Genomic DNA, 23,063 nt, shown 5'->3' on the forward strand with positions numbered 1-23,063 from the left:
TAGGCTGTGTGTTGATAGGGAGGCAGCTGGTTGGCATGTGGACAGCTGTAGATAGCGTGGGCACTTCAAGGCCCTCGGTTTGAGGATGGAGTCCGGCAGTGACCCCCGGATGATGCTCAGCCTCACCTCTCCTCTGGATCAAGCCACATTCTCTGCTTTGTAGGGCAAGTGGAGGCAGGGCCACAGTCCTGCACATGCACCCTGACTGCACGCCGCAAGACACAAACACTGACTAAGATCAGCAGTAGAGATTCAAATGCTGTTTGCATTTGCGTTGTTGTGCACGGAGCCCGTCAACAAACATTTAAACCTTAACCACAGCTGGACTGACTATTTAAGACTATTGTGTAGTACAGTAAATTCTGCTAACGTCGATGAAAAGCTTCTAAACACTTCAGGCACACTGTGATGTTAAATTTAACCACAGCAGCTGATTCTGTGTTGTTCTGATAATGAAGGAGTGCTGGAGCAATGGTTAGTCACAGTCTCCTGTGAGATGCAGAATGAATGATGCACTTTCATATTCGTATTGATCTAGTGCTATTCTGGCAGTGCACTAGAGGTTAAAGAAGCAGGTTTGCTGCTGGAATCTTGCCACTCCCCTCCATACCTTTTCCCCAGGAAATTGAATGCACTACTTTCTGGGAAAAACTGGGTGACAAGCAGCACTTATTAAATAGCACTGGTGTTTTTAAGCAAGGTACTGTAACCACTGTGGTGCAGGAATGACTGGGGTCTGTGTATGTACCAGACAATTCTCCAGAATAGTTTGAAAGATGAATGTGGGACCAAATCTAATCAAACACAGAATGAAGGAGAGTCAGGTTCATAGTGGCAGCTAATGGGAAAGCATGAAAAGAACAGACTCTCTGTTTTAAAGCCTTTCACTTTTGATGTATGGCACACGCTGCAACAGCTTGGTTGATACATTTTTGTCATTGTAGATCATGAGCTCATTTATTATCTGAATGAATAGCAAAATGTGCAACACATCCTGGTTGTGTCAGACCTTCTTTTGTGCGTCATTTCCTATCTGTCATTTCTCCCTCTTTATTTCAAAATGAGATGATGAAAGTCTGTGCAGCCACACTTTGAAGGTACAAATCTTTGTCCTTCTTCCTCCTTGCAGGGATGGCTACAGAGGTATGGCTACCTTCCCCGCACAGAACCGGGAATGTCTGTCCTGCGCTCGGCCCAAACCATGCACTCAGCCATCGCTGCCATGCAGCGCGTCTATGGTCTCAATGTCACAGGGACACTGGATGAGAAAACCAAGGAGTGAGTATTCACACATGCTGTGGATGCACTTGTACAAACAAGCTGAGGAGCATGTGCACTTTCATTAGGCCGTTGATGTCATGTTAATGCATATGCTTCTGTCATTCATTTAAAATGCAGAAAGAATGCCTATCAATATTTCAATGGATTAGCAAAGGAGAGACAGACATGTTTATTTCACCCCAATCACCTCACCTCAAACAACCTGAGGTGAAGGTTTTAACACTTTCCCCTCTTCTCATTTTGCATGATGATGCAGTGATATCACCCTAAGGTGAGAATTAACATTTTGCCTATGTATTGTGTTTGTTCTGTTCTGTTGTGGCATCTGATGTGGTATGAATGAGAAACATGAAGGACTGCAGTTTGGAGTAGTTTAGCAGTATTTTGCATCTGTTGTTTTCCTGCTGTGATTCTCTGGCACCTGTCAGGAAGAGAACTGCTGAGTTCACTTCATTGTTTTATGTTGTGTTGTGATGCAAACTGTGATCGAAACTTTGAGTTTAGCAGACTTCAGTCAACTTCTCTTCTCTTCTCTTCTCTTCTCTTCTCTTCTCTTCTCTTCTCTTCTCTTCTCTTCTCTTCTCTTCTCTTCTCTTCTCTTCTCTTCTCTTCTCTTCTCTTCTCTTCTCTTCTCTTCTCTTCTCTTCTCTTCTCTTCTCTTCTCTTCTCTTCTCTTCTCTTCTCTTCCTCATCACTTTTCAAGTTGGATGCAAAAGCCACGCTGTGGAGTTCCGGACAAATTTAAAAGTGCATCAAGGTCACGGAGGCGGAGATATGCACTGACAGGACAGAAGTGGCAGCGAACACATATAACCTACAGGTGAGACAGTGGAGGCAGTTGTCATAGAGACCATTGAATTTTAGCAGTGCTTCATGTAGAGTTCACATTCAGACGTGCCAGTGTTAATTTTCTCAGCTCTCGTCTGTCTCTCATCTCCTCCTCCTTAACCACCTGGGATCACATGCCCCATGTTGTCATAGAGACTGAGCAAATACGTCACATATGTGGGGGCTCGCACACAAAAATATAGTGATAATCACACACCCGAAAGCACATAGATTAACACAGGAATTAGCCCACGTGTGCTATGACTATGTTTGCTTTCCAGTGTATGAATAGACTACTGGCAAAATGAAAAACGGGACCGGGCTGTTGTTATTTTAACCCTCTTCCAGTTATTCTTTTCTTTTCATAAAACAAAACAAACAGTTTTAGCAGAGCAGCATGAAGACTGAAGGCTTTTTCTCTCCCTCATATGAAACTGTTTGAAAATTTCCAGTTAAAATTATCCATAATCTCAGCCAAAATATTCAAACTCTCATCTTATCTGGCCTGATTAAGCTCACGCGTTTAATGGGTTCTGAGGAGAGCCGATAAACGGGTCTCTGGCACAACTGCAAATTGACAGGTTACTGCAGTAATAGACGATAACACTGTCAATTTATTCAAATCCTTCCTTCCTCCCTGAATTTGAATTGATGAGCCACCTCTCCTAATGGAATGTCAATCAGTGCTGAGCCAGTGCTGCTGCCGACTGCACTTTATTCGTGAAAATGAGTGGAGAGAGAGGGAGATTTCCCATTCCTCTCTGCCTGCCAGAGACTGATAACGACTGCCGTGTTAAAAGTTCAGTGAAAGCTGCTGGGCTTGAAATAGTTGTGTCGAGTGCAACTTTTTTTTTTTTTTACTGTCTCCTCATTCTGAGAACGAAAAATGTTCACTCAAAATTAATGTGACAACAAGGCAAGGGGCTGATGCAGGATCTATTTTATTTCTACATTTGAATATTTTCTTCTCTGTAGTTTCAGCTGACGTACAATCGCTGCACCGTTTACATTCTTTTGCAAACTCTTTATGTAAGCGACATCTTGTGGAGCATTTTCAGCCTGACAGCCTCCACCTCTCAGCAGCTTGTTCCAGAGGTTTACTTGTTTTTCCTCCCACAGCATAAAAAACGTCACGCCAAAGGTGGGTGCCCGGGAGACCCATGATGCCATCCGGCGGGCGTTTGACGTGTGGCAGGGTGTGACTCCCCTTCGCTTTGAGGCCGTTCCATACAGCGCCCTGGAGACTGGCAGGCGTGACGTGGACATCACCATCATCTTCGCTTCAGGTTTTCACGGTGACAGCTCACCCTTCGACGGGGAGGGAGGATTCCTCGCCCACGCCTATTTTCCGGGCCCAGGAATAGGAGGGGACACACACTTTGACTCTGATGAGCCTTGGACCCTGGGGAACCCCAACCATGATGGTGAGTGAAAGAGAAAGTCAGTGTAAACCTAAATTGTGAGCGACAGAAAGCGTAAGGAAGAGGACAGGGTGACAAAGGACCATCAACATCGGAGCAAGCACGAGAAAAGTAAGGAGGGAAGAGATGAATGTTAGCAGGATGGTAGTGGGGAAAGCATAGAGCGACAGAATGAAAAGAGAAGTCATCACGAGAGACAGATAAGGGCTGATGGAAAGCAAATCATGGAAATACAGATGACTGGGCAGGAGGGCAATATGACAGAGATGGTATCACAGGCCAGGGAATGAGGGATGCTTAACCAAAAACAAAGAATGCAGAGATGTCTTTGATCCGGCTGTGCTCTGTAAAGATGCATCAACCCATCTGTCAGGATTTTGTTGTTTTTTTCAGAATAATAAGCTCTTCAGATGACAGGATAGAAAGCCCTGCTATTTTAAGACACTGGTTGCTGGCACATGATTACGGTTATTCAGTTCTTATTGAATCTGATGTAGCTCGGTGGTATGCTCCAAAGAGGTCTTCATAGAAATATCAGATAAACTACATATTCATGCCATTATAGAATTAAAAAATTATGTTGTGCTATATTACCTAGAGAGGAAAATAAGACACTTTTCCTTGCCGTGGAACACACTTTAATTACCCTACCTACAGGGTGCCAGGCTTGTCAGTGCACCACCAGGCTGCTTCTAATATCCACGCGCCATACGCTCACATTCTATCCTCCCATTACTGGAGGAGGACGGATACAGCTCACATTGTGTTTGTTCTGGGAAAGTGCTGCTCCTCTCCCTCTCTCTCCCTCTGTCTGTCTCTCTTTTGTTCTCCGACTCTAATGGTAATTGTCTCAGACTCCTGAGTCAAATTCACGTCCAGCCTTGTGCAGTGTCCCACGGTTATCCATTTGGAGTGCTGAGGCCCATTTTTGAAAAGCTCCTGTCTGCGCCTATGTGTCTGGAAAGCTGTGCAGCCTTTAATGGGCTTTCACAGCGGTGTAATTGTAAATGTTGCATGTTGACATGTGCGCTAATGGTAGCTTCGGCTCGTCTCCTGGGAGTCCTTATGGGACGTTTTTGGTCAGGTGGAAGAGGCTGGTTGTGTTAGATAAATGGGGGAGAAAGAGGGGGGAGGTGTAACCTTTTAGCTGCTGGCTGAGGGTCAGTAGCTGTTCTGTGCAGCGCTGCTGGCAGGAGTGGATATCATGTTGTAAAGGGCAGCAATCTCCTGGGGACAGCTTCAGTCACAAGCTGTACGTAAATGGTGTACTTCTTTCTAAATCAGGTTGACACTATGAGCTGAATGCTGACTGTATACACTGGCTGTGACATTTTTATTTTTTATTTTTTCCATTTGTGCGTGTGTGTGTGTGTTATTGGATGTAATATGAATCAGAATCACAGTTTTTGCTCGGGCCAGGCCAACATTCGTACGTGTTCAGGTGCAGTATATGAATGTGTGTTTGTCTCCTCGCTGTTTTCTGATGCCCTGGGCAGCAACGTGAGTGTGTCCCTCTGCTCTCTGTGAGCTCTGGCTCACATGTGGCTTATCTTCTTTTATAGAGCAAAGGAGAAAAAAAAATACTCCCGGTTCACAGTTTACCTCCTGTAATCTCTGCTTGCAAGATTTTGCACCACAGTGGCTCAGTGGCGGTAACCTCTGCACCAAAGGGCAGCAAGTAATGACTGTTTTCACTGCTGAATAATTAAGTGGCTATTTGCAACTTTGGAATTTAATGGTTTTTCTGTAAAAGGCTGCAAAATATTTAAAAATGCTTTACAGAGTTTAAGTCCTATTAACTTACAAGGACAAATCAAAGAAAAAATGTGGATTCTCAAATGTGAGACCCTGAAAATAGTAAAAATTCGTCATTTTCTTCTTGACGAATGGTTACCTGATGATCAGAATTGCTGCTGATTTGTTTTCTGACTGACTAATCAAGGAATCACTGCCAGACCTGCAAAAAGGTTGATTTTAATTTGACTTGATATGCCCCCACAGCTTCCTTCTCCATAACTTGGACTGTCACATATTTCAGCTTCAGTGGCACTGCAGTATGTCCTGTAAAGCCCATTTATGGAAAATATAGTAGTATAGTAATATATATAGTAGGCTATACAGTAGCTTTATAGATGCCTGATATTGATAAAAATGTACACTACCAGTCAAGTTTGGACACTTCTTCTCATTTAATGTTTTTTCCTTGTTTTCATGACTATTTACATTGTAGATTCTCACTGAAGGCATCACAACTATGAATGAACACATATGGAATTATATAGTAAATTAAAAAGGGTGAAATAAGTCAAAACATGTTTTATATTTTAGATCCTTCAAAGTAGCCACCCTTTGCTTTGATTACTGCTTTACACACTCATGGCATTCTCTCCATGAGCTTCATGATGTAGTCTCCTGAAATGGTTTTCACTTCACAGGTGTGCCTTGTCAAGGTTCATTTGTGGAATTTCTTGCCTTCTTAATGGGGTTGGGACCATCACTTGTGTTGTGCAGAAGTCAGGTTGGTACACAGTTGACAGCCCTATTTGACAACTGCTAGAATCCATATTATGGCAAGAACCAATCAGCTAATTAAATAGAAATGACAGTCCATCATTACTTCAAGAACTTAAGGTCAGTCAGTCCGGAAAATTGCAAAACCTTTGAAAGTATCCCCAAGTGCAGTCACAAAAACCATCAAGTGCTACAACAAAACTGGTTCACATGAGGAAAGGAAGACCAAGAGTCACCTCTGCTGCTGAGGAGAAGTTCATCCGAGTCACCAGCCTCAGAAATGGCAAATTAACAGCACCTCAGATTAGAGCCCAGATAAATGTGTTCATTTATAGTTTTGATGCTTTCAGAGAGAATCTACAATATAAATAGTCATGAAAATAAAGAAAAACATTAAATGAGAAGGTGTGTCCAAACTTTTGACTGGTAGTGTATGTTTTTGATTTTTTTTTGTGTGTGTGTGTGTGTGTGTGGTTTTCTGTGTGTTTCTGTGCTTTTCACTTTCTACCTCTTCATTTAATGACTGTTACATCCATTCTTCTCCACCTCCTGTATGTACTGTACATCCCATATGTGATGGAGTGTTCTCAGTGCAGTTTTCCTCCTTTCCTCTCCAGGTAATGACCTGTTCTTGGTTGCGGTTCACGAGCTGGGCCATGCCCTTGGTCTGGAGCACTCCAACGACCCCACTGCTATCATGGCTCCTTTCTACCAGTACATGGACACAGAGAACTTCAAACTACCTCATGATGACCTGCAGGGCATCCAGAAAATCTATGGTAACTTCCCACAATAGAGACTCTTTTCAGACAATGAAGTATTTAGAAAGTCTACAGAAAGAGCACTTCTCCAAGAAAGAGTCCCTTTGTCTTATAATGGTCCAATACTTTGTTGAAGATGTATGACAAAACAATATCAATACTGAGGCTCTGAAGAGACTTAGTCACTGTTGCAAATGCCACTGCATCAGTCATATTGGGTTGAATGCCAGTAAGCAGCATTTGTCAGCTGTTAAAGAGGGCAGTCAATCAGTCTATTCAAAGCAATATGAGTCAACCAACACGGCACCGAAGAGGCTAAATAATCTGTGCAAAAATAAAAGGTGCATTGGACAAAAATGGTGAATTGATTTAAATTCTCAATCTTGCAAAAAAAAGAAAAAAAAGTATTGACAAAGAGAAGGAAGGAGGATGAAATACTGTCTGTTTTTGTGCTTTCAGGCCCTCCAGATAGAGCTCCACAGCCTACCAGGCCCCCACCCACGGTCCCTCCTCCTCGCTTCCACCCTCCTTCAGACCCACGAAAGCACGATCGCCATGCCAGACCCCACCGGCCTCCACAGGGGGCCAAACCCTCCAACCCCAACTCCAAACCTAACATCTGCGACGGAGGCTTCAACACTCTGGCCATCCTCCGACAGGAGCTTTTTGTGTTTAAGGTAAAGTAGATCATCACTCTGAGTGAACATGGCTGCTGGTTTCAAAGCATATGATGAAACTGATGATGATGATTCCGTCTTGTCCGGTTCTTTAGGACCAGTGGTTCTGGAGGGTACGAGACAACTCAGTGGTCCCTGGCTACCCCATGCAGATCAACTACTTCTGGAAAGGCTTGCCTCCCAAAATTGACGCTGTGTACGAAAACAGCGAAGGGAAGTTTGTCTTTTTCAAAGGTAATAAAAGAAACCAGCTATTTTCTGTATTTGGGTTATTTTTATGCTTGACAGCTGTAGCTGGAGGCACTGTGTTGTTTGTCGGTATGTATTTACTGTACAGCTGAAACATTCTCATCGATGGGATACATAAGGAACATCTGTAGAGAATTTCATTGCTTTTCAAAATCATCTTGGCCTGCATGAGAATTTATTAGTCAAAGTTCACTGTGACTTCTTTTTTTGGCCATAACTCAATAATTCATAAAAACATTCTGACAAAATTTCACACAAATGTCTATTAGGATAAATAGATGAAGTGATGACATTTTATATTCAAAAGGTCAAAGGTCAGCTTCCCTGTGACATCATAACATTGTCCAAAAGCTATTTTCTGACCATTATCTAACACCTTAACTTGGGAAGAGAAGAAGAGATTGTGACCATCTTCTACAGTAGGTAGGATGGCGAATTAGTGACGCTAATCTTGGGTGCTCATCTTTAAAATATAGTGATTGTGCACATCTTTTATTCATGTGCTAACATAATTGCACAAGGGTTTTCAAGTCATCAATTAGCCTTTCAACACCATTAGCTAACACAATGTAGCATTAGAACACAGGAGTGATGGTTGCTGGAAATGTTCCTCTGTACCTCTATGGAGATATTCCATTAAAAATCAGCTGTTTCCAGCTAAAATAGTCATTTACCACATTACCAATGTCTAAACTGTATTTCTGATTCATTTAATGTTATCTTCATTGAAAGAAAAACTGCTATTCTTTCGAAAGTAAGGACATTTCTAAGTGACCCCAAACTTTTGAACAGTAGTATCTATATAAAATCCGTAGCAAATAAGAACATCTGATTTTGGTTGGTTTGAACACTAGTGCGTATGTGTGTGTGTGTGTATATATGTGTATATATGTGTATATATGTGTATATATGTGTATATATATATATATATATATATATATATATATATATATATATATATATTTTTTTTTTTTTTTTTTTTTTTTTTTAATTTTAACCACAAGTGGCGAGCAATGGTTTTTCTGAATGGATCCTCTGTTTGTACCTCATGAAGGCCCACATACACACACAAGATGTGATGCACATTTGTACCCCCAGTGTCCGCTGTTTGTCTAAATGATTGGTTGGCGGCATCAGTGCACACATAAATCTAACAATATGCCAACAAGAAAAATAATTATGGCTAGCAAACATGGATTTTAACAAATTTGGATTTAAAATATTTAAAATTGTCCTTGTGAATGTTTTGTGAGGAAGGAAATTCATTCACATTCACATTCATTGTCCGACTTTAGGCACACAGTGCTAAAATATGTAACAATAAATAAATAAAATAGACAAAACTATTTTTACAAGAATACTTTGCAGGTGATCTTATATTCCTTTTTTAACTGTTATCCAACTCAATGAAATACACAAAGTAAACTTAGATTACGCAAGTATCGTTCACTGATAGACATGACGTAGCACTCCTGATATTTTCATGCTAAACCACAACATTAAACTGTCTTTTTAAACAATAAATGATGAAGTAATATTTTATTGCATACAGGACTAAATGCATGTCAAAGTGTGTGCTCTTCTATCACATAGTATTAGATCTGGTGACTGTGAGGTTGTTTTGCGTTGTGTATGGTAGGAGAGCGGGTGTAGGTCCGGTAGAGCCATCCGTCCATCAGGCAGATTAACATGACATCTGTCACCCAGTGGGATCAGAGTGCCTCATGCTTTATTTATTCACTCAGGGGGACTTAACTGTGTGTATTTATGGGCGTGTGCATGTGCGAGTCGAGCTACTTATTGCAGGCGCACCAGCACATGCAGCTCTCTTCGTCTTGCCTGAGGCACTTGTGATCAAACTGAATTAAATGCAACAATAGCTTCAATAAAACTCAAAACACCAAGTCTCAATGGACCTGCCTTCAGAACACCATCTTTCTGTTTATTCTATTATAGATAACACTGCATAGTTTTTCTGCCGTCAAACATTCTTTAAACAAGGTGATACGTGGAACCTTTGAAATCAAGTGGACAGAAATAAATAGACTGACTTGCAAAACCCCATGAATGAGCTGAAACCCCCCCCAGTGTTTGGTCTAGTGTGATTTTTGAGGTCATATTTATGAAAATGTCTTTGTCCCAGAGCATTCCAACTTTGTCTGTGTATTTTAGGAAACCGTTTCTGGGTCTTCAAGGACACAACTCTCCAGCCTTCGTACCCTCAGGACATCTCGCTGTTCGGGAACGGCATGCCCACACAGAGTATCGAAACAGCTGTCTGGTGGGAGGATGTCGCCAAAACCTACTTCTTCAAAGGAGACAGGTCTGTTTGGACTATTAGTTCTGTTATAAAGTAAAGCAGCTGGGCAGAACTGGAATCTCTGAGTAAAAACAAATTCTACTACGAGGACCATTGATGGCTGAAGCCTGTATTAAGATCGTTTACTATTGGAACAACTTATTACGCCAGTGAATTTTGGCATACATTAGTGGGGATCATTTGTCAGCTACCACATGCCTACTGACATTCAACTCATTATGTTTCCATGTTAAAGCAACTTTGTAATGGTTACTTCAGAAATGTAAGTTTTTTTCTTTTAAGGGACCTATATTTATTATTCAGTGTAAATGTATGGATTTACTGAATCCAGACTGGAGTAAGTCACCTGTAGTTGAAACCAGGGAATCTTTCCAAAACAACCGCATCAGAGGATCTGTTGTGTATGTGCGTCGCGAGGGTCATATTGTTTGAGAGTATGCCAGTGTGACTCACATGTTCAGCTGTCACGATAAATCATATCCTTCGAGGTCTTTGGACCCTGTGGTGGGAGCTGACAAAATGCTGACAAAATGCTTTGTCATGATACTGTCATTCTGAACCTCCTGATGTCTCGTCTTGACAAACGGGACATTCTGTCCATCGTCTCAAACTTGAATTCATTTCTCTCTCTCTGTGATGAGGTAGTGTTTGCTCTGATTCAAAGAAACGACACTGCAGAGCAAGATTTATGTGTGCGAGCAGCAGTGTATGAGAAAATCATCAATCACAACTACTTGTGAAGCAAACCTGCATAGCAGATAAACACAGTATGAATGATTGATTGATTGTGTCTTCTGGTCATGTGAAATCAGTCAGTTGCTGATCACTAAAAGGTCTGACTGAAAGTGACGTTGGGCTATAAGTTATAGATAGTAGACTGTCACTGTAAAACACAGTCCAGTCCACCATGTCCAACCCAAATATAAGGCCCACATTAAGAGAAAAAATAACTCAGCTGCTAGTTGTCCTGCTGGAGGAGTAGTTTTTAAGTAAACGACACGTTGCAGCACAGGACCTTCCTCAGAGTGTTATAAACAAAACGGTGTAGATGTTTTAGGTGCTGCCAGTTTGTGTTTTCGCATTTGTTCCTTTGCATTTTGACCACTTAATTAAGTGAGGATTTTGCTCCTTTAAAGGTGCCATTTTATATCCCTTTAAACAAGTTAGTCTAAGTATCACATCCCCAGAACGTGCATTTCAGGTTTCATCTCCACATACTGCACACATTGTTAATTTTCCTCTGTCTATTAGGGGTGTTAATAATTATCGGTCAACTGATTACTTTCCAACAACAGAAATATGTATTTTAGATTAGTTGTAGTACCTGGTTGCATGGCCGAGTACAGTTTAACACTGTAGTAACGTGAACAGGTGGTCACTTGGACTATAGATAGTTCTGTGTTGGCAGGCTGAGAGCACTGTGAGAGTTTAGCTGGTAAGTGTCACCATGAGAAAGTCTCTGGTGCCGCTTAATGCCTACAAGCCAAGCTCTCATTTTATAGGTTTGATGAAGGGCACAGTGGTTGTGTCACTGTGGTACAGAGGCCGATTATCTACACTGTCAGAGTTGTTGGATGGCTTATGGTACATAGCTTAGCTCAAAGCAGTGTCACAGAAACCACGAAAAAATGTTCATTTCTAGTTATTGATTGATTGATTATTGATTGGTTAGGCTGCTTCAGTGTCTGTCGCTTTAATTCCAACTAAGTTGCTGTTGTCCACACCACTGTCGGGATGACGGCATCTAGCACTTCTCTCTCTACATCTACTGTGATCAGTGAGTGGCAGAGAGGAGCTCAGAGAGGGACGATACTTATCCTGTTGTCACATCAAAACAGGATGCAAATCTGAAGGGCTTGTTTGGAGACACACGTTTTAACCAATTGAGAAAGGAAAGAAATGGGGCTGGTCCTTCTGCATATTTTGTGGTTCTCTAAACACTGTAGGGAAACATAATTATGTTCAAAAACCAGTATTTTACACAATTTGTCAACCTTAAAAAAACAGTTCTTTTCAAACTGAATATTGAAATACTGTTGTCTCTCAGTATGATTTTGATGCCTGTGATAGTTAAAAGGTCTGGAATGTTAAAATGTCAAATACATGCTGTCGGATGTCATCTCTAAACCTCCATATTGACTGTTGTGGCCTTTCTGTCTGTCCTGTTGTAGGTACTGGAGGTACAATGAGGACATGAGGACCATGGACCCAGGTTACCCTAAACCCATCACCATCTGGAAGGGCATCCCTGATTCACCGCAGGGGGCTTTTGTGGATAAGGCCAATGGTACGTCTGCTTTAGTGACTAAAAAACAGACATTTGTAAAAGATAGGAAAACAGAAAGTTGACTAAAGCTGAAAAGTGTAAAGTCGTAGCTTCTTGTTGCTCACCAAGGTTAGTAGTTTGATCCCTCCATGTGATCTCCCACACCAAAGTTAGTGCGTGAGTATGTGTTTGAATGAGAAACGGCATAATGAAGTGCTTTGCAACCCATAGCTAGAAAAGCACTATAAAAGTGTGGACCACATAGCATTTAATCACAGCATACACAGAGTGATTCCAGCTGAGGATGGTTGTTGTATCTTTCTCTCCTTTTGTTTCCCATCAGCCTCTAAACTGTTAACCTAAAAAAAAAAAAAATAAAAAATCTTCACAAAGCATGTTTGTGTTCCTCTATTCCCCTATCCAGGCTTTACCTACTTTTATAAAGGAAAGGAGTACTGGAAGTTCAACAACCAGCTGCTTCGTGTGGAGCCTGGCTACCCGAGATCCATTCTGAGGGACTTCATGGGCTGCGATGGCCTCCCCGCTGACCCCGACTGGGACTGGAGCCCCCCTGTGGCGGAGGAACGCCACTATGACAATGGAGATGTGGACGTTGTCATCAAACTGGACAGCGCAGGGGGTACAGAGAAAGCGGTGGCCATCGCCATCCCCTGTGTTCTGGCTCTGTGCATGATGGTCCTCCTCTACACCGTTTTCCAGTTCAGGAGGAAGAGCACGCAGCGCCACATACTGTACTGCAAGCGCTCCATGCAGGAGTGGGTCTGAGGACTGTTACTGCACTGTATAGAGAGGGGTGTGAAGCTCTGATAAAGGTCTAGTTATTGCTGGAAGCCCTTACTACAGTAATTGGAAGCACTGTAAAGGGTCTGGTACATGAGGTTTGCTATGTTGGCAGATTTCAAAACTGCTCGAACTCATAACATGCAAGCTGCGAGGAAGTGAAACGATCAGCAGAACTCCACTGAAGACAGTGACGGAGCCACATCTCCTATGTCCAACTAATATGTATGTATCTGCTTTGACTTTTTTCTCTATCTTGGAATGAACTCAATTAAGTGAGACAGAGTTAAGCTTCTGTAAGTGGGACCTTTGTCTATCCCCATCTCTGCACGCCGCTTAAAAAGCCCCTAGCACTAACTTCAGTGGACAAATTAGATAAAGGCTTCCTCTTTACTTTCATTTCTTAATTAAATTGCCCTGAGCTGTGCTTTTTTTTCTCTTTTTTAAAAAATTTCAAGTCCCTGTAAAAGATTATTCATTGTGTGGAGGACTGATACACAAACCAAATATGACCTTTTCTTCCAAAGAGGATTACTGCTCGATGTTGTTTTTGATGGGATATTTTTCCTCCATGGATCAAACATTGTGGATCATGCTCTGATTTTCTTTTGCCATTTCTATTCATATCCACCCGTCTGCTCTGTAATCTGTTGGGATAGGATGCAGCCGTTAGTAAGAGCTAGGAACTCAAGACTGTTGTGGCAGACAGTCTATCTCCAAAACAGGGGCCAAAAACCTCTCTGCAATATTTATGAGACTGCCTTAATCACAGATTGCTTAGATTACCTCCTCTTTCTCTCTCGATTCCTCTGGTCTGGAAGTGGAACACTGAGTGACACAGTCGGAACATAAACGGTGTATGAAGGCATTGATTACTGCCCATAATGCAACTTTAAGCCAATAGTTAAGGACAGTTTGACCCTCAACGGGTTCATTGTTCCTGAGAATGTGCTAAGCTGTGCTAAATGCCTGATGGCAAGCAGGCTACCAGCTTTCATTTACTGCCTCACCGGAGGCCGTGAGAGAGAAAGGGAAGGTTAGTTGTGTGTGTGTGAAAGAGAGAATAATTACTAACATTATATATGTACTGTACTGTAGTGTCAGTTATTGAACAACTAACATCCTGCTTCCCTTTTTTCCTGCCAAGTTTGGATACTAAAACTCCAAACGGTGTCAGCCGATACATTTTAAACAGCTTTAGTATTCAAGATTTTTTTTCTTTTTTTGACAATTTTTCTACAATATTTGTAAGTTTACATAATATTTCACATAGAAGAGGATGGGATGCGAAGATGGAAGGGAAAAAAGAGGGGGAAAACTACATGCACCACCCCTTTTTAAAAAAAAGACATATTTCGTGATATAAGAAACTTTTGCCTGCATCTCTAGTTACAACAGGCACATCCGCCTTTTATCAGTGCTGTTGCCCAGATTGTTCCATCTTCTCACTAAGTTCTCCAAATAATTTTTAATGACTTACACTGCTGTCATTAAGGAAACATGTCTAAACAGTAACAGGAACTAATCAGTAGAAATAAAGAAATGTTGTCTGAATTTCGGATGTTAGAAAAAAAAACATGAAATCAGTTTTGCCTCTGTTCAATAATAGAACCTGGCTGTTTTATGCACTATAATTAACTCTAATTAACCATTAGTCAAACACTATACAAACGCTACATTAACAAATTACTAACCAATATTTATTGATCTGCTCAAACATTTTTGGAATTAACAGGAATATTGGAAAACTAAATCGGCAAAAGTCAAGTCTAATGACAAATATTTCACATATATTATAATCTATGATGTTTCATATACACACATAACATCATATATAAATCTTATCAGATGTGTCAAAGAGTTTAATCAGCCACATATAGGAAACAAAACGTACAAACAGAGACAGACTCTCTGTGAGGTGAGATGGAGCTAAACTGAGCAAGAGCTTTTTCTCTCGTCATGTATTGTGTTATAAATGCAATACACAGCCCGGATCCCAATGAAATATATTGTCTTGCAATTGCCTTTGGTCTGCCATACATGTAACAATGTGGTCGTGTGGTGTAGCATTTCTCAGAATTTGCCAGATGATCTCGCTTTGAGCATTCATGATGTGATTTTTTAAAACATTTGTGCTCCTTGTTTTTATTAGTCTTTTACTTGAAATGATCATCATCATCAACTGTACAGGATATCGGACATACTCTTCCATTGATATCGAGGCGATGCTATTTTATGACATATCAGAGAAGGAATTTGAGATTTCAAATGTCCTCATCTTTAAATTAGCGATAGGAGGGTAAATTGAACTGTGACTGATGGCTCAAACCGTTATTCATCGTCATTTGTAAGAGATAAAAACTTAAAACTTGCATAAAGGCAATGCATGCCGTTGTTAAACTATGATGTCATTCTTTCATAGCTGTTGACCATGGATCACTCTTGTACCAGTCGTTCCCTTTAGGGTTAAACGAAGTGACCGATCAGCATTACAGCTTTCTACAGGATGCGTTGACAGATCAAAAGCTGTCGTGCTTTACAATCCATGTAAAATTACTAGCTTCCAGTCTGTCCTTGCTGTTCCAATCTTCACGTGATTGTCTAAATTATGAAAGAAAATGTAAAGAAAGGAGCATTGCTGCTTTCCTATAGCAGTGCTGAATTGCCGTGCATATCAGTCCATGTTGATCCATGATCACTGTAATTTAAGGTGAAAGCAAAAAGCCTTTGGCTTAGTGTTGTGTGTGCTGTCTTATCAGTTTGTGTGTTTGTGATGAGGGTCTGATGGCTCCAGCAAGTGTGAATTAAACAAGGCCAGCGAGGCAAGTCGGTACTGTATTTATTGCCGTATTTATTCCTGTGTGCTCAGCACCTCAAATCTTGCATTGCATTGTACTGAGGGCAAGAAGCTGTCAATAAAGTGGGTTTGAAATGCAGTATTTTTTTCTAGTCTCACAGCTACCAAGTAATCCTCCTCCTTCTGTTACTGCATCAACAACAAACAATTCATTCAGTGCAAATGTGTTTTCATCTTTGAGAGGTAACTCAAACTTTCAAGGTTACTCACACTTACGGTCGTTTTCATGCGTGAATCACTTCAAATATCGGACTCTTTAACTATGTGAGAAGCCGGAGGTCTTGATGCTTTGTCATGCCGTGGTTGTCTGACTGCTCAGTGCTTTTTATTTTTTTTAAAAGTCTGCCTTGACACATGCTGCTAAGCATTAGGGCTAATTTGGAGTGTCATTAAAGGAGGTAGATGGAGCTGATTAGACAGCAGTCGATGCACCGGAGAGGCAAGGGTACAGAGGAGATGACGAGCATTTTCAAGCCACTGCAGTCAAGATGTTATACATGGATACATGCATATATTCTGAGGTACGCTGTTTGAGAAGAAAACATATTGCATAATATGTATATATATAAGCCAGACTGTATACTGTCTGCTATGGACAATTTTGTTTTTAATCCATCCATTCCATGCATAAAGAAAGTGCTGTGTGTTGTAAATAAAACAAGTGCATACTGAGTGTGTCCTTATATCATGCTCTCACACAAACATTCAAATCAGATAGTGGTGAAGTTTTTCATTGCCACGTCAGAGCCTGAGAAGGCACAACAAGAAAGTTCAGATGCATTATTAAAATGTACAGTATTGGCATAAGACAAAGTAAACGACAATTGTGAAAATATTGTGTTGTCTTAAAGTTAAACGTTTGAAGCAAAATTTGAATGAGCAGCAGTGAAGAAAACACATCATGTTCAATATAATACTGTAGACTTTGCACTTAGAAAGACAGAAAACATCACATTTTTTATACAGTACAGAAAATCATTGATATTGAACTCAGCATGCAAGGCTTATTCTTTATTGTCTCATCAGCAATGTGCAGATCTCCCTGTAGCCTCTTGTGTGGCTCACTTCATTTTTTCTATGAGTAACAATGGAAAAATGCAGAGAAAAGTGATCAGAAACACATCACAGTTACTTTATTTCATTCAGATGTTCTGAAACACTGCTTAAAAAAAATCCCAAACCCGCCATTAGAGAATAGAGGAGACAGTCAGCGTTTGGACTTGCAATATTCTGAGACATAGCAGAAACAGCCTGTAGAAATTATAACACACTACGTTAAAGCAAACATACAGGAACATTCTTACTTTTGCAAACTTAACCAAACTTTGCTAATGAAAGATGCTGCAGAAGAGGTGAACTGAGAGGTCAGTCATTCAGCCAGTACAGGGCACACACCCTGCTAAATTCAAGTTATGCAGAGAACTAAAGGCAAAAACTAAACAATGACAAACAACCACATATGCACACACCTCGTTATTTTTGTGAGTCTTTTGTTCACAACAAAATTACCTTTCGCTTTTCAAAAGCTGCAAACACACCTTATTTCAAAGACTGCATTCTTCTAACTTCTTCTATGATTTGAAACTTTTCACAAAAAAGATTGAGGACATTTAACCCTTCTAAGACACGAAAAGTAAAATTGTAATATCAGTGAAAAGTGTATTATAATCACACTAAAATACTTCACGGCTCATTATGTGGCAGGTTAGGAGCAGGTAAAAATCTTGAGGAATAAAGTATATAAACAGAGATGCTATTGTACAGAAAAGAAACACTTCATAGCAAATAGCGAGTTTAAAAAAAATGTGATCCATAAATCTTTATGATGCAGTAGCATATTGTTCTGCATATTGATGGATCTACATCGGAGGAGGCAGCCAGAACAAAGTCACACATCAATAAGAACTCACAGATTCACAGATAGAACAATGCTGCATCGTCTATTCAGTGTTCTGATGTGTGATTTTAAAATGGGAATAAACAATTATTGTACGGCATAAAAAAATAAAATGCACAGTTTTAATGAACAAAGGCTAACAAAGTTCTCACACAGTACAATTTATGAACTACTTTTTGAATGACTGAATCTTTTCAGCTTAATCTTTCAGTTCTTCTGAGAAAAAAGTCATGATATATACAGTACCAGTCAAAAGTTTGGACACACCTTCTCATTCAATGCTTTTTATTTATTTGTATTATTTTCTGCATTCTATATTAATACTGAAGATTAACATTTTTTTGTTTACAACATAATTCCGTATGTAGCACTCATAAATTGCACTACACAGTAACTGGCAGTATTTATAGGGTTAATTAGGTGCAGTTTTCTCTTTGTGCCAGCAGAGTGCGCAGTAGTGCTGCACATTTCTTTTTCTACTTTTTTTTACGGCAGAGACTAGAGCAAGACGTATATTTTCATCAGATCGTGTGGAGCGGTAACTTCCCTAAAAGTTTAGTTCCAGGTAGTTTTCCTTGGAGTTTTTGCACTATGGAGTCTTTTACCGCTGAGAAAGCAGAGATAAACCGCTGAGTGATATCTTTCTTACTGTTCCCGTCGGATTAAGCTCCGGTGAGTTCGTTTCTATCTTACATTAGCTTAGCGTGCTAGCTAATTTCACCACGAGGTGATGCTACGTTGTGTCTGTATGCAGCGTTATGCATTCTGTTATTCATGTTGATGCAAATCTAAAAAACCAATCGGAGACAGACAATGAATGTATCCTGTGATATGTTTAATTTGATGAAAATATGGTGAATTCTGTGATGTGTCTACTGAAAGCTAATGCTATTGAGTTAATTCATTTACACAGCTTTATGTGTTGTGTTTTCTGTTATCACTGAATTCATGCTTCAGAAATAGAGAAATATTAAACTGTACAGTGAGTAGAGAGATATAGCTTGTAATTGCAAAACAACTGCTGTATGCAGGTTGGTTTTTTTGGAGACTGTTTAAAGTGGATGCTGAACAGCGAGCCAGATTCTAGCTTCATAAAGCGAGGAGTGGATCAGCGTGGAGGGTGTGAGAACTCGACTCTGCTTTACAGTGCGGGAAAAGGAAAAGGATACACTCGTCTCTTCTGAAATCCAGCTAAGACATTCTGAACAAAATCATACTACCCGGGTAGATGAACTGAACTAAACTGAATACACACACACACACACACCACACATTGTCACAGTGTCCATTTTTTAATTTATTTTTTTGTCTATTGTTTTCCAAGTGCACTTGATAGCAAATTGTTATGTTTACAGGTACTGTTCTGTTGGGATTAAGTACAGAGTTAAACGGTTATTTATCGGATCGTTTTGATGGTTTGGTGATCAGTACAATTTAAGGTTTATCATTTTGAAAATAAATGTCAAATGAAAGCTGTTTAACAAAAAATATTGTCCTTGTCCAACTATCCTTCTTGAGCGAACCTAACGTTACCATTGCCAGAGATAAAGCCCATATACATACACTAAGTTGTATTATTTTGTGAGATCAAGTTTCTTAATGTAGTAGTTCATACTCACCCTTTTGCTACATTGATTCTACTATGTGTCACACATATGTATTCTTTGATAGTGTTGATGTCTTCAGTGTTAATCTACCGTGTAGAAAATATGTAAATAAAAACCATTGAATGAGAAGGTGTGTCCAAACTTTTGACTGGTAGTGTACATCGAAAAAAACGTTATGACCACCTGCCTAATATTGTGTTGGTCCCCTTTTTGCTGCTAAAACTCCTCTGACCCAGTGGGGCATGGACACAGGACCTCTGGGGATGTTCTGTGGCACCAAGATGGTGGCAGTGAATTCTGTGGGTCCTGTGGGTTGCAGGGTGGGATCTACCTAGATCAGGCTGATCCTGGCACATCCCACAGATGCTCCATAAGATTTGGATCTGTGGAGTGTGGACCACCTTAGCTCTGTCGTGTCCCCCGGGCCAGTCCTGAGCAGTTTTTGTGGTGTGTCGGGGTGCATTGTCCTGCTGAGGGTGACAACTGGCACCAAGGACTGCTGTTGCTATGGGGATGAGGGTTGGTGGGTTGCTTGACCTGCAATGTTTAGGTGGTGGTACATGTCAAACATCCGCATGAATGTCAGGACTCAACGTTTCCCAGCAGAACACTGCATTATAACAACATGATTAATGTTATTCACTTCACCTGTCAGTGGTCACAGTGTTGTGGCTGATCGGAGTATAAAGTGTTTTTGGACAATGATGATCTTCACAGACAACATGCTGGACAGTCGGTACTGAACACAGGATTCAGGACAGCTATGATCCGTTTACAATCCTCTGACCTGCAAAGAACTGAAGCCCTCCTCACTCTGACATACCACCTCCAACACGGAGTTAAATAAAAAAGGCCAAACAGTCTCATTTTGAACACAGCAGACAGAGACTTTCTCCAAGTAACTCTGTTCCTGCTGTGAGATGACCCTCTGCTTCTCTGCTGAACAGCCCAACACATCGGTGCTCACCTTTGGGCTCCTCTGTCAGAAGGATGCCCCAGTTTCCAGAAGATACTCTGCACGTTGCAAGCTGATTAATTAGCGCTCCTCAATCTCTCTTAGTGGACTCGGGGACACTACAAGGACACATAAACGCCTCTAATGCAAAAAGACAGCTGCGGAGCAAGTAAACATGTCAGGACCTAATGAAACTAGCACCCCTCAAGCCAATCAGCAAGACACACTGTCTCTGAAGGTTTGATTAATTTTGGGCCTGTCTTGTGTATCTCTTGCAAAGGCGATAAACTAATACGTCCTGGTTTCAGATTTTGTGGTGTGTGGTGTATTTCTCTACGGAGATGTGTGTGGTTTCTGTGGCCGTGGCTGGTAATACCTGTACTGTGTGAACTCATTCTATTCCTTAATTTCATGGTAGGACAGCAGTGATTTGCAGATCAGAGGTTTTTTATTAGCTTTACATCTTGTGACTCAGCAGCCAGGAGAGACAATTTTATGACTACAGCGTTCCAACAGTTTTGAGTGGTGGTTTTTGCGCTAACCTCAGAGGAGAAGAAAATGATATTGCATATTTTAAAAACTGCACCAAATAAGTGCAACAGATTCAAGCCTTCAGCCCTCTGATGAATGTCAGTGCATGATAAGAACTTCTATTTTTTTTTTTTTGCCAATTGCACTTGCAACGCTGGCCCTCAGGCTGAGAACAAACTGACAGCTACAATGTGTCTGCATATATCATTGATGCACATGTTTAACAGTGAATGACATTAATCAAGGAATAAATGGAAAATACAGCCAAATACAGCAGCAAGTTGTTTTTTAACTGTTACATCTCTAACTGTAGTTGTGGATTCAGAAGAAGGCAGATGTTCTGGAAGTATACTATACTGTTTTTTAAATTGTTGGAACAGGTTGAAAGAAATCATTTATAAGTCACTGAGTTGTTCCACTTTAAAACTAAAGCACTTCCACTGCCCTCGCACTGTCCTCAGCAATAACAACAAACAGGAATGAGGCACTGCAGGGCAACATTTATAACTGCAGGACTGATAAGTGAGATCTCCTGGAAGCCCAAAACTTTACTGTATTTAAACTTTATGACACATTTTACTGGTGAACTTAACTCCTACTGAGCCGCAGAGCTTGACGACAGGAACCACCATCACTTTTTTAATATATACATGCATGCTGCTCCATGAGACAGTTGGAAAGTCTGGCACTACTTAACTCCTTACCAGACAGCTTTGCATTTTTTTCTCCTCTCTCTAGTAGCTTTATGGGTGTTAAAATCATCTTAATCTTCACTGTCTGACAGTATCAGCTTGTTCCAGCTCATCATTAATCTGTGTAACTACACCGAGAAACACTAGAAAACAAGGTTTCTATGGAATCCCACCTGATTCTACTTCGATAAATGAGTTCTTATTTTTGCACTTGAGTCTCATTTTCTTTGTCTGGAACACAACTGTCTTTTGAAATTCTTACCCAGGATGCAGTGTACTTCATAAAACTGTCATCGAATGCAAATGTTGTACATGATCTTTTGCATTATTTTAAATATATTTTACAAAACAAACAAAAACACTATCTGGAAAACTTTGGAAACTGCAAATTGTTTTGTGGGTTTCAATATTTTTTTGGCTGTACAACATAAGCTTCAGTGTGGAAATGAACAAAAAATAACACGAATAGTAACTAAAAGAAGATAACTGAAAGAAGTGTAACAAAAAAGTCAGAGGACTATTGGGCTGAACTGCATGCTGTGTTTGATGGCATTTTTGAATTCCTTCTACTACAGACACTGTTTTGCTGTTTCTGTAGACTTTATATTGCATGAGCTCACACAGAGTAAAAATCTGAAAGGGCAAAAAGAAAAAAAGACCAGAACCTGCTTAAGGTTCAGGGATTTATTGTACAGTTAAACCTGCTTTGACAATAAAATGTGCTTTGACTTGACTTGTCAAGTGACTTTGACATTTAGGGACCAACTTTAAATGTCAGCAAAGAGGCTGTTAGTAATGACGACAAAGGCTCCATAACAGATCTGTTATTTTTTTTCTTTTTATTTATCTTTTTAGCTGGACCCTTTTAGTTACATCCTCCTGTACCAGCTGATATTTCCCAGACTTTTCCGCCTTTCATATACAATTCTACACTGTCTCTGTTTTACTGGTTTAGAGATGTGCTGAACTGATTGTGATAACAGAATGAGATACATTACATACAATAAGTGCATTCCATCCTCTTGTATACAAAAGGCTCCTCACAGGACATGTGGCCTAAATAAGCACAGATAATTGACTGGTATAACACCATGAACAGGCAAGTCATGTGAAAGCTGAAAGATTTCTTTCCTTTACGTCAATCTCTGACTGGCAGACCACATTATAGGGTTAAAAGGCGACTGTTTGTTCAGCCATTGGTGTGACAGATAGTTATCCTTGTCATTTTTTTCTCAGATTAGATCATTTGAGTATCACCTTTATCAAGTGTTGCCTTTTGTTGCAGGTCATTTCTATATTTGGTTGTGTTTTCTGAATTTTCAGGTTGATTCACAGCTAACAAAATACGTTCAAACGTAATTTCTGAGCTTCAATTAAAGAGTCTTTTATGTCCAGCAGGTGAATATTTA

The 23,063-nt window shown here is 40.4% G+C and overlaps 1 protein-coding gene across 3 annotated transcripts in view; it reads left to right on the forward strand.

Moving 5' to 3' along the window:
- The window catches only part of mmp16b (matrix metallopeptidase 16b (membrane-inserted)), a 29,638-nt gene extending 12,994 nt beyond the window's left edge, over positions 1 to 16,644 (forward strand). For 2 of the 3 annotated variants that reach the window (XM_055014205.1, XM_023277840.3), the window contains exons 2-11: positions 1,130 to 1,278; positions 1,538 to 1,552; positions 1,985 to 2,101; positions 3,229 to 3,533; positions 6,659 to 6,820; positions 7,262 to 7,479; positions 7,575 to 7,713; positions 9,901 to 10,051; positions 12,220 to 12,335; positions 12,739 to 16,644. In XM_055014205.1, the coding sequence (XP_054870180.1) occupies positions 1,175 to 1,278; positions 1,538 to 1,552; positions 1,985 to 2,101; positions 3,229 to 3,533; positions 6,659 to 6,820; positions 7,262 to 7,479; positions 7,575 to 7,713; positions 9,901 to 10,051; positions 12,220 to 12,335; positions 12,739 to 13,100 (1,689 nt within the window). In that variant the 5' untranslated portion in view covers positions 1,130 to 1,174 and the 3' untranslated portion in view covers positions 13,101 to 16,644. The remainder of the gene's footprint in view (positions 1 to 1,129; positions 1,279 to 1,537; positions 1,553 to 1,984; positions 2,102 to 3,228; positions 3,534 to 6,658; positions 6,821 to 7,261; positions 7,480 to 7,574; positions 7,714 to 9,900; positions 10,052 to 12,219; positions 12,336 to 12,738) is intronic. The other variant, XM_023277841.3, reaches the window with a different exon arrangement.
- The last annotated feature ends 6,419 nt before the right edge of the window (positions 16,645 to 23,063 follow it).

This window comes from Amphiprion ocellaris, chromosome 10 (assembly GCF_022539595.1).
Source record: "Amphiprion ocellaris isolate individual 3 ecotype Okinawa chromosome 10, ASM2253959v1, whole genome shotgun sequence".
Taxonomy (NCBI): Eukaryota; Metazoa; Chordata; class Actinopteri; family Pomacentridae; genus Amphiprion; species Amphiprion ocellaris.